General features: G+C 36.3%; 1 protein-coding gene across 13 annotated transcripts in view; it reads left to right on the top strand.

Annotated features, from left to right (window-relative positions):
* The window catches only part of CAMK2D (calcium/calmodulin dependent protein kinase II delta), a 305194-nt gene extending 297379 nt beyond the window's left edge, over positions 1 to 7815 (top strand). For 9 of the 13 annotated variants that reach the window (XM_041758553.1, XM_041758550.1, XM_041758545.1 and 6 more), the window contains 4 exons: positions 1162 to 1256; positions 3058 to 3286; positions 4623 to 4718; positions 5913 to 7815. In XM_041758553.1, coding sequence (XP_041614487.1) covers positions 1162 to 1256; positions 3058 to 3286; positions 4623 to 4689 — 391 coding nt within the window. In that variant the 3' untranslated portion in view covers positions 4690 to 4718; positions 5913 to 7815. Of the gene's footprint in view, positions 1 to 1161; positions 1257 to 3057; positions 3291 to 4622; positions 4719 to 5912 lie in introns of those variants that run through there. The other 4 variants (XM_041758555.1, XM_041758554.1, XM_041758551.1 and 1 more) reach the window with 2 other exon arrangements.
* The last annotated feature ends 4635 nt before the right edge of the window (positions 7816 to 12450 follow it).

Genomic DNA, 12450 nt, shown 5'->3' with positions numbered 1-12450 from the left:
ACTTGTATTTCTGTTCAACAGTTAAAATGTTTTGCCTCCCAAATGGGGGGGACTATTTTAGATGTAGCCCCAGAATAGTCCCAGATCCTTTTATCTACTTTGTAAACTTCCACCAATTCCTTCAAATCCAGATTTTATGTCATCACCTCTGGGAAGCCTCACCAAAGGCCGAAGGAACTGCTTCCCCCTTTATGTTTCCATGGACTTATATACAAACCCTGTGCCCAGCACTCACCAGATCAAGCAGCTAACCATCATTCCCCAAATATACTCTGCATTCTCACACTACTTTGCCATTGTGATTGCTGCCCCCTCTTACCTACCACCTTCTACACACCTGTAAAACTGCTACTTGCTCCTGAAAGCCAAGCTTACATTTTTTGTCTTAAATCTTTCCTGTCTAGTATGTAAGTAATCTAGTTTTCAAGCACTTTGTATTTATTTCTATTCCACTCTTAATTGTTGCATTATAATTGTTTCAAAGAATACCCACTACATAGTAGGTGTTTAACAATTCTTTGTTGAATAAATTTCTCCACAGAAAGCCTACTGGATTTCTCTGAATATTTTAAAATGTTGTATCTCTTTGTTAAATTACGTTTCTAGGATTAAAAAAACGAATACGTGCATTTTATTAATTTTAAAAGTTCAATAAACTTTCAATTCACCTTTTCCAGAAAGTATAGGATGTGACACATGCCTTCAAATCAATAATATAGATATTTGGCATGACTGTACAAGGTGTCAAAAATTGTTCCAAAATTATTTAATTTCAAAGCCAAAGTTGGTTTTGTATGACTTGGACAGTGTATTGTACTTAGACAGAACTTTAAAAATGAGAAAAGCTGGAGAAATACTAAAAATTTACCTTGGAAATATAAAAAAAAGCAGAAATTTTTAAAAAGAGATTCCTAAAGTAGTATAGATTATCATCTGCTGGAACTTGCTATATTATCTTGCCCCATCAGAGTTTTCTGCAGAACAGTTTTTGCTCCTCAACCCACCGTGCCAAGGGCTGTGAAAGAAATTTTATATTTTGTATTTTTTAAAGAGACTCCTTCACTGTTTGATAAATAAGAGTGGATATGTGTGTAACAGAATATATTAACTCATGTAATGGTCATTTTCATTATGATTATTTTTATTTGTTTGTCCCTACAGAAAAATCTGTGACCCAGGTCTTACTGCTTTTGAACCTGAAGCTTTGGGTAATTTAGTGGAAGGGATGGACTTTCACCGATTCTACTTTGAAAATGGTACATATATTCTAAATTTTATAAGATGACTTTTCCAGCTTCTTGTTGAATTTCTCCCAAATTTGCAGTTTTGTTTGCTCTATTCTGCAGTGAGAATTTTACATCATAAAATTTTTTATATTTGAAATTTTTAGGAAATGACAAGCTTAAAGGTTTTAGTGTTTTTAAAACTATCTGATTTGTAGAAGGTAATGTTGATTGAATATACTCCATTTAAGTCACAGTGAATGTATGATATAAGCTGTAAAATGAATCACCAAAAAAGTATTCATAAAACATCATTTATATATGAAAAAATAAAAGACACCACCGCATGTCAGAATACTTGACATAAATTAGTGCTTTCAAGCATATTTAGTGCTCACTTTTCAAAGTAAAATGTACATGAAGATGAGTGGTCAGGTAAATATTTCAGTTACCATTACAAGAATTTTAGTGGTCTCAGAGGAAACAGCCATACAACACATGCCCCTGCAGAAATTCTTGAGGCCTTCAAAAAAAAAAAAAAAAGGGTAAACCAGAAATTCCTTTTATCTTCTTTTCCTTATACTTAAAGACTAGGTATTGTGTTTTGTTTGCATGATGCATAGAATGAATTCACCCGTTTTCAGTGAATTCTTAGAAATGAAAGAAGAGGTGTAGTAATGATTAGGATAATCAAGACCACTTCTAGTAATTATAAGTATTAACAAGAGTGTCTGCCCTGGCATGGATTTTTAAGTTAAGATATGTTTAATGAATTACTTTTTCTTTATATTCCCTGGGCATTTGAGAGCAAACAAATAATTATGTAGTAAATTGGCCTTAACAAATACTCAGTAAATTCTCTCATTCTCAATGTTTCTTTCAGTTGGTTCTCCATTGATACCATCTCAGCCCTAGCAAAAGAATTAATAATTAGCCCATTAAATATTCAACTTCCTTCAACTCAAACTATATGTTATTCCTTACCATAAATATATATTCTTCATAATGAGGCATTCTTTTTATGTAACTGTAGCACTGAGTAATTTACTAAAATATTTTCTGAGAATAGGAAGCAGGTTTGGACAATAGGTAAAACAGGTCAGCCTGTTTAGTGATCTAAAAGAATGACATCAATGATCATTTGTACTAAATCTTCACATCTCTTGGTCATTGAATAATTAGAATCTGTAGCTATTGTCAAAACACCAAAGGCTAGAGCCTTAGGAGGACTGCTTAATCAAAGAATGAACTAGAGGATCAGAATCAGGCCAAATGTCCAACAGCCAAATTTTGGATTTTTACTGGATGACTACAACTGGACTATCAGGAAATAGACTCTGTGAAGTAAAGGGGTGACAGGATAAGATGGGGAAACAAATTGGAATTAATTAATGGCCAGGCTTTTTTCTAGACAGTTCTATCCATATATGATACTTGTTATATTTCCCTTGTCCCATATCCTATAGCAACTAACAAAAACGAACAAGACGACAGGATATCCTGTCAACTGCTCCCTGAATCTGGGCAAGGCTTTCTCCCTCTGTAACATGGCTTCTGTTTCTAACCACTTCCCATTATGAATAAATACATCTCTTCAGCTCCCCCCTCCATAGTTTCCAGAGTGACATGCAAATTCTCCAAAAAGGGAAACACAGACAATGACTATTTTTGCTCTTTCTCTTTTCCTTTATACTTTACACATTGCCAGGGACTCAATTAGTGCAAACAATTCATAATTGAATGAATGAATGAATAGCATTCCAGGTGAAGATACTGGTTTTGATTTACTTTATGTAGAAACTAAGTGTTGTTTTTCAATGTTATTCTCTTTCAGCTTTGTCCAAAAGCAATAAACCAATCCACACAATTATCCTAAACCCCCACGTACACCTGGTAGGTGATGATGCTGCCTGCATAGCATACATTAGGCTCACACAATACATGGATGGCAGTGGAATGCCAAAGACAATGCAGTCAGAAGAGACTCGTGTGTGGCATCGCCGGGATGGAAAGTGGCAGAATGTTCATTTTCATCGCTCTGGGTCACCAACAGTACCCATCAAGTAAATATTTCCAGGCTGTCAGCTTCTTTGTTAATATACCCATGGTCAGCGATTTTATACTTATTCCATTGTTAATAACATGATATATATTATTTAATGCTAGCAGTCAGTTACATTGGGAATGTTCAAAGAGAAACAGATTGTAACTCTCTAGAAAGATTAGACCAACTGTGGGTTGAAACACACACAATAGAAACTGGAGGATATTCTAGTAAGCGGATTTATTTTTGTTAAATCAGGTAATAAGAAAATAATTTGTGACTTCATTGTCACAATTGGCAGAGGAAGGTAGAGAGTTTCTAAAATGGACAAAATAATATCGAACTTTATAGATTATCTACTGGGCCCAGTTACAGATATTAGAAGAAATTTAGAAATATTTAAAATATAAGTAGCAGATATCTCAAAATCTTCCTCCCCTGTGCCACTGTATCTCAGACATTATGTCTGCTCTTCTAGTCAGTAATGAGACAAATATTATTGTACATCTCCTAGGTGATAAACTTGTACCAGATAAAATACAGGTAAAAGTTGAAGGAACTTAGGCCAAAGAAAAATTATGAGATTCATAACATCAGAGTAGAATGGAATTAGTGACCAATGTAGCAAAACTGTTAACAATTGGAAGTATACCTTTTGTAGAAGATATCATTTAAGACTTGTCCAACATTCTGAGTGGAATTTGGAGATCTGGAGCACAGTCAAGGAATATCAGAAGGATGGGACAAAGTCAAGATGTTAGTTTTATATGGTAGAGGAGTATGGATAAGGAAGGCTGGCTCCAACTGGAGTAAAGGGGAATATTTTTAGGAAATAAGGTTGCATCAGTGAAGGGATTAGACTCAGAAGCTTGTCCCACTGCTGATGTCATTCTAAATTCTTTCACCAGGATCACCTGGTGGGGTGGGGAGTGGGATGAGGGAGTCAAGTTTATACGAACAGCCATTCAACTCCAGAGAATCTGTCAAAATTTCTTAGTTTAATAATGTACCACAGTGGTTTTCAAAGGCCTTCTCCATAGCCTTAATAGTTATATATCACTGTTGGATTTGTAAAAAGTAGATGAAGGAAAAAAAGATAGCTATTATTTTTAGAATGAATTTCAGCCCATTAAGAGAATGACAAAAAGAATAGAATAATGAAGACACTCATATTTGTGTGTTTTTTACCCCAAAGAGGTACAGCACTAATTGCCAGTTAATATGGAAGGGATTACATTCATACAGTACTATAGGGTTAGGTTTTTCTACAATTCCCTGAAGTATTTGTGGGACAGAGCCTATTTAAGAAAACTTCATTTTATGCCAGGTGGCTTAAGTGGGGCTTCTCTTAATAGGCCATCCTGTATTCCAAATGGGAAAGAAAACTTCTCAGGAAGCACCTCTTTGTGGCAAAACATCTAAGGCTTGAAAACCATTCACATATGGGTCTTGTAAGTAACATCCTGCTCCGTGATACTTTGTGAATGGAGCTAATGACTAAAAAGCTGCATGGCTGTTTTTCTTCCCCTTAAGGATATTTTCTTTTGCATTATACTCAATGGAAAATATAAAAGGTCTTTGAAAACTTATAGCATTTTTGCATGAGCTCTTGAGTCTAATGTTTGGCCTCATTTTGTAGCATAACCCTTATTTTAAAGGTAATAAGTGCTGAGCAGAGCCTCCCTTCAGCATATAGATCTTAGCATTTCGAATATCCTGGATTTCCCACATCCACATCCAAAGTCCATTATGTCTGGGTCAATTCAGACAACTCTCAATTATCCAGACCTAATTTATATCAAGGTCTAGGATTTTTGGGGGTCTGTTTTTCTAGAGGTAGTAATTCGAGTTACACACTTGGCTAAGGTTAATATATAAATTAACTTGCTCTGCCTAAGTATAATGGTATTTGACTATGAGGACAGGCCACAAGAGGAAGTCAAGCTGAAATTTAAAACTTACATAGTGGGTAATTCCCGAGGATAATTGAAAGTTGACTGTAATTAAATTCACACCTGTGTTGTTTTTAAAGATTTGTTTCTTAACTTGGCTTAGGATTCAGTTATGTGTGCTAATGTTGTGAATATTTTCTCCACTCAAAGCACTCAACCTTGTCAGAGCTTTTAAGAAATAGTGCTGCTCCCTGCTGTTGGATTTAAAAAAGAGAGAGACTCCCAATTAAATAATAATATGTTTTCTCTATTTTTGAGGCTATATTCCTCAAATTGACTTGTAGGTTTAACTCCCCAAGGAGTCTAAGAATAATGACAAAAGCTAAGGATGCACTTAAACTTTTCATCTATTTCAACAAAATATTTGTTTAGTAAACATGAATGCTTTTAATACATATTTAAGTTCAATAAGGAGATTGAAGCCTGGGTTCCTATTTTTATTTGTAGCTTAGCTCTGTGTGGACAAGTTGATAGATAATTAATACTGTTTACTATTTTAACATTGTGTTTGTTTAACATTGTGTATTTCATTTTTTAATGATCCCAAGCAAAGATCTTTTATACATTGTATTTCACTCTATTAATTTAGTTGTTATATAACTGTAGCCTAGTCACAGTCTTTGGCAAAACAGTTTGACGATATTTTGTAAAACAGTATAACTTATTTTTTTGCTCCCCTCCCCTTTCTTTCAGCTAAATATCAACAGTGCCACTTCTGCATTCTCTGTTCTCAAGGCATCTGGATGGTAACCCTGGGCCGTCCTCTCCCCCCTTCATGCATGTTTCTGAGTGCATGAAGTTGTGAAAGTCCTACACGTAATGCATATGTGATGCATCATCTTGTCATATATTCCTTTCCTAGACATTGTTTACACTTCAACTATGGGGATGTTCCAGGCAAACTTCAATTACTGTTGGCAAACAATAGGGGGAGGTCAGATAAAAAAATATTCCATAATATTCCAAATGCAACCTATTCAAGTTTCTGTTTATGCCAAGATATAACAGACTTCAAAATTATTCTCTCTGAATGACAGTTTGTAAGAGAAACATACCTTTTTAAAATTCTTTGCTGTTAATCAGTTTTGGCTTGTTTAACAAAAAGCAAAATATATATATACCTTCAGTTTCCTGGTTGATATTGCTGTTTAACAAAGTAGGTTGATATGTGAGCAAAATCACTCATGAATGTGGAAGGGAGAATCAGTTGGTTTGCTACCATCCAAAGTTGTTTTTGGTTAGACTGTAAACTGGAAAAATTCACATAATTTATGAGTGATCACTTTAGGATATATTCACACTTCTGGTGAATTTGCTGAATTTTTTTGTTCCTTTCTCAGATATATGCTTTCTTTTCTCCATTTGATCTTACTTGTTGCTGTTTGCTTTGTCTCCATCCTCTTCTGTCTTTTCTCACATTCTACTAGACAGAAAGGAAAGTGAAATTTGCATAATCGAGGTAACTAAACTAGCACTTTTGATCATCTTCAGGACCCACAAAACTGTTGTCAAGATTTTAAAGCTTCCTGATTCTGCTTAGGCTCTAGCTTGGATGTAGCGAGCCTATGTCAGTGGTTTTAGCATTGTTTAAACTTAGGATCAAAGCAGTGAGGATTTCTGGTGTCCCTGAGCTGTGTCTCACTGATTAGGGGACTTGCAAGGAGTTGTAGCAGAGCAGGATTTTGTGAATGTGCACTTAGCTCTGCCTGGTGGAAGGGGCCCCTCCTGCTTCACTACTGGCTAAAGTCAGAGAGGTCTGTGATTTCCATTCTCATTAAGTGTTTAGAACTTGATTTTTGTGGCTTACGCCCTCTTAGCTTCTCTCTTGTGTCAGTAACATTATCTCTCTGTGAAGAATTAGGATTTTCCAGTTTAAAAAGAAAAGGGAAATGCCCATATTTTCTTTGTGCTTCTCATTTCTCCTTTGTTTATTCAGCTCTTGTAAGGCTGGTTCTCTTCCCTGAAATGCTTTATAGTGCATGGTATCTTCATCAGCGTTATTTTAACAATAGTAATTCACAATCTTCAGAAGCCTATTTTTAAAGCAGAAGCAAAAAACTAAACCCTCTTTCTCTCATTTCACCTTTCTGTGTTGATGACTCATCACCTTAGATATTGTTGCTAGTGGATGTATGGTAGATGGATTAAAGCTTTTCTGATAATTACACGATTTAAAAATATATATTTAAAATAAATATATACAGTAAATGTATTGAGCCATGTTAACCTGCCAATGAGATCTGTGAAAAAGTAATGGCCTCGTTTTTCCCTTTTTGATTTCTTTTACCTTTTTGTGAAGCGGCTATACGTGGCATACATGTATTTTAAAAATAATAGGTATAGAGTGGTTTTTTTTTTTTTTTTACACTTTCAACTTAGCATGTGGTGTTGAAGTATTACTGTAGATCAAGTTTGTCTCCGCACTGAGATGTGAGGAAATTGTGATTTGTTCTCTCCGCCACAACTGAATTACACATTATCTTCTGTCATTTTGAAACACTGCAGTTTACCATGGGACACTGTATATATTTCTTGCCATAATGGTAAATGACTGATTGATATATTTAAGAGTTAATAAATTTGTGATTTCTGCTGACAATGTGTCCATCTTTATTTCTTAAGAAGAGGTACTAAATGCATGCATCATGTTGGCTAGTGCCAACGGCAGTTGTCCTACTATGGTCTCATTAGTTCATAACAATTTATCTTTTGTAAAGGGTAGGTGAAGTTATTGAACTATGCTTCCTTTTAAAAATATACTTGGTAACAATGGCAATTTACTACATGCACAAAATAACAGTCTCTGCTAAGAAAATTTTTCTGAGAACAAAGCGGTTAAAAACAAGAGTCTTAAAAATGTCCTCCAATCCATCCTTCCATGGCTGCTAGGACGTTCCTTTTTTAACCCAAATCTGACTGTATAACACTTCAGTGTTATCTCCAGTATCCCGGCAAGCACCTCCTCTCCTGCCACTGGTCGACGTGAACTTGAATGTACAGATATGCAACATCTTTCAATTTACTGCAAATATCACACATATTTAGGCTTCTCACCTAGAATATTCCCCCTTCTTCAACCTAATTCTTACTCATTCCTAAAAATCCAGTTTAGAGTATCATCAACTTGATTAAACTTCCTTAGACTGTGCTCTAAGCTTGCCTATCCTTTCAATATTGTGTAGTCTGGATCTAGTTCTGCCAGCCATGCGGTTTTGAAAACACATCTTTGTGTCTCCTCTACTGCAGTATAATGTCTCTATAGGCAAGAACTGTGTATTCCTCTTTGCATCTCTAAACTCAAAAAGAGCCAGGAAGGGAGAAGCTGTTAATAGTTTTGAACTGTTGGCCAAACCATAAGTGGGAACCTCAAGATGCAATCAGACATTCCTGGGTTTAGTGTTTGGCTCCGTCACTATTGTCTTTGACACTCTGAACATGTTGCCTCTTCTCTCTGAACTTTAGTTTCTGTATTTGTAAAATGAGAACAAACAGACCAGTCTACTAGGGATATTGTGATGGGTACAGAGTACCTAGAGTAATATTTGGTAGATAATATTACGTGGTAGCTTCTATAACTGTTATAATCACAAATATTAATACTCCCCTTGTTCTTATTAGTCCTTACTCAGGGGAATAGAACATTCTTCTTTTATGGGTTGCTCTCTTTATGTAGGTTTATGGATTGTGCTAAGGATATAGTCATATCAAATGTCTCAGCAGGAAGAAGAGAAACACTGAAGTAGGTAGTCATCTAGCCAAAAGTAGGGAAAATAACATAGAAATAAATCAGTATATTCTAGGAAAACTCTCAAGGAATCTTACTCTTAAGTAACTGAAATTCTGAATCCCTGTATAATCATATCTAATGTAAGGGTAAACATAGATGGCATAACAGTTGAGTGATTTCATTAAAATTCTGTTATCTACAGTTCTTTTAATGTTTTCTTGGTACCTTTTGTCAGATTTTAAGACACTAGAATATATAAAAGATTATTATGAACATTAGCATACTAGGCCACATACCCATGATCTGAACAATAAGCAGTGATACAAGCCACATGGCTGAGACAGCAGCATGAAGCATTTACAGTATTCCTACTTTTCTATCAACCAATTCTCTAAAGTAGGCTGAAATGTTCTCCATTAGACTCTAATAGGAAAAATGATGAAATTAAGTATTAATATTGCCCCAGAAGTAACTATAATTTTAAAAGCTTTTACTGCTTTACAATACAGAGTCAAAATTTTCTGGTTTGCCCATAAAGATGATTTTAACTTTTTGAAAAAACGTTGCCAAAATTTGAGAATCGGAGAGTCCATATAAAAGTTATGATTTCTGGGTTAATTTGAAAAATTGCCACGCTGGTCCCATGTTCACTCATCATAACAGAAAAGCTGATGCCTCTTTTAGAGGAGACCAAGTGCCCTGCCTCTCCCCACCCACAAATGCTCCACTCCTTTGAATTTGCAAATAGCTGCTGCAGACACTAGAGTTGAACATTTTTCTTAAAGTCAGAGAGCACTTATTGGCACCTCAGGCTTCAGCGAACATGGTCATTTGGTTTGGACGGAGCAGTCCCTATATCCCTAAACCATACTACTAAGGCAGCTGTCTTCCTATTTGATCTCTCCAGCTAAAGTACCCAGCATTATTTTGACTTCATTTTTAAACAAGAAAATTGAGATCCACAAAAATAAACCCAAAGCACACAATTTTTCTGAGGTACACTTTGATGTATTAAAGGAAGAGCAGCTGCTATTTTCATGTAAAATGATTTATCCCATTCCCAAAGTCTTGAATGACCAAGAACTGTCAGCTGATTTTTATTGCCAGGTTTATATAGGCAGTGCAGGGTAATTGTGAACCATTTATATAAACCCTAGCAGTGTTCTCTCTGTAACTAGATGTTCAGAAACTGCTTTGGGGTGCAGGAGTGACCATTTACTAAGGCCAGACGGCCTGACTCAGATATTAACACATAATGCAATCTGAACTTAATAACTCCCCTGCTGCTTTCTCCTTCCACTCACCTGGAAACCCAGAACCATGCTGACATTCCCCCAGGCTGGGTAGGCAATGCTCACACTCCTGCTGCTGAATGTGGCTGAAGGGAAGTCCCCAGTTCTGCTGACAGCTTTTGCTCTACGTTCATAGCCGTTCACACCCCTCACAGATCCCTGCAGCTGCCCAAGAATTCTATTTCCCTAGTCCATTTTCTCCCACTCTCCTACCCACTAGGTCAGACTCTCCTTTCCATCTCCTACCTCTAACCTGTCCTTCCTCATCATCACTCAGGAGGACTGTGCTTCCAATTTCACTGCAAGAGGTGAAGCAATCTCAGCATCTCTTTCTGCACATACTGCCTTCTCTCCAGTTGCTGTGGATAAATAGCTCACATATCTGCCAAAGGCCAGCATCTATCTCCTAGCACCCACTCCTAGGTATCACTCTAGTGGCCCTCCCCATTTTACCACCACTATAAATCATTTCCTCCTTACTAGCTATCCCCACCCATGCCTGCTTCTTTCCTTTGCAGACTCCTTGAAAAGGCTGCCTGTACTTGCTATGTGTAGTTTTCCCCCTCATTCGTCTTAAACCCACTCCAGTTGCCTTTACAGCTTCACCAGTTTTTCCTCAGTCCAGTGACCACCCTGTTAATTCAAAAGATCAATGTTCAGTCTTCATTTTACTTGATCGCTCAAATTGTTTACTATCCCAGTCTTGAAACACATTTTTCTCCTGTCTTTTAGACAATACACTGCCCTGATTTTCTCCCTATCATTCTAGATGCCCCTTTCCAACCTCTAACTGCTCCCTTTTCATCAACTTGACTTTTAATTTTGGAATATTTTTTTGTCTTCACTTGTTCCCAGGATAGTTATGTCCAACTTCAATGGCTTTAGATTATATTAATGATTCTCAAGTGTATGTGTCCAGCCTAGATGACTGCCCTAAATTCCAAACATAGAGATCCAACTGCCTATTTGAAATCTACAGTGTACTTCTAACAAGTGTCTCAAAGTGAAATGTCAAAAACTGAAATCTTGAGAGTCTGTACCAAAACCTGCTCCCCTCGGTCCTTTCCAGATCTCAAGTAATTGTCAACTCAATTATTCCTTTGATCAGGCCACACAGGCTAGTGTCTTTTTCTAATTCTCTATTTGAAATCCTGTCACTTTTACCTCCAAAATATAACTAGAACTGACTTCTCACAATGCCTTCTGCTATATCCCTACACCAAATCACCATCATATTCTCTATACTATTGAAATATCCCCCTAATTAGTCTCTCAGCTTCCATTCTTGTCTCTCTTCTCTTTACTCTCAAGGCAGCAGCTAGAATGAGCTTGTTAAAGTATAAGGCAAAACATGTCACTTTTCTGCACAAAACCATCCAGTAATTACCCTTATCGCTCATTAAATATCAAACTTCTTAAAGTGGCCTATGATGATAAAACTAGGTAAAGATTCCCCTTTACCCTTATCACTCTTCTATAAATGTGCCAGGATTGCTCCCACCTCAGGGCCTTTACACTTGCTATTTAGTGTGCCTTGAATACTCTTCCTCAGAGGTCCAAGTTGCTATCTTCTTTGCTTTCTTATTTATTCCTTTACAGAATTAAGTCACATGGTCAGTAAAGCTTTCACTGGTCATCTCATCAAAGACTTCAAACTTAACTCCCCTACTAGATGGTATCTATGTATTCTCCTTCCTGGAATGTTTTTCCTTAGCACTTGCTATTTTGTTTTCTTAGAACTACATATTGTTTTCTTCATTTTATTGATTGAGACACTCCTTCAGTAAAAAATATACACCAAGGGCAGAGATTTTTGTCTTTTGTTGATTGATACATTACCAGCTCTTAGAACAGTGTCTGGAACATAGCAACTGCTTAATAAATATTTGTAGTGGAACAAATAATGAATTGCTCTCTTCTTTTACACTTAGAAAAGCTGAGGTTTCCTGCCCATTTAAAAGGTTCCTCAGTAATCCCCAGGGTTGTGCATTGCCCACATAATTACTTGGGGGGTGTGGGGAACTCTGCTATAAAAAACTTCTTCTAGCATCCAAGCACAAATTTGGAACTTTTTTGGAGTGCAAGAAACAAAACTTAATTCTAAACATCTTAAATAATAAGGAAAAAAAATATATATATATATTTTACAGAAGATATAGATGAGTTAGCTCCAGTTGTTTTAGTGACTCGGCAACATAAAAAAACCATGTTC

The sequence above is a fragment of the Vulpes lagopus genome, chromosome 6 (genome assembly GCF_018345385.1).
Source record: "Vulpes lagopus strain Blue_001 chromosome 6, ASM1834538v1, whole genome shotgun sequence".
NCBI lineage: Eukaryota > Metazoa > Chordata > Mammalia > Carnivora > Canidae > Vulpes > Vulpes lagopus.
Note: the sequence above shows the minus strand (reverse complement) of the source record. Positions and strands in the feature narration are given on the sequence as shown.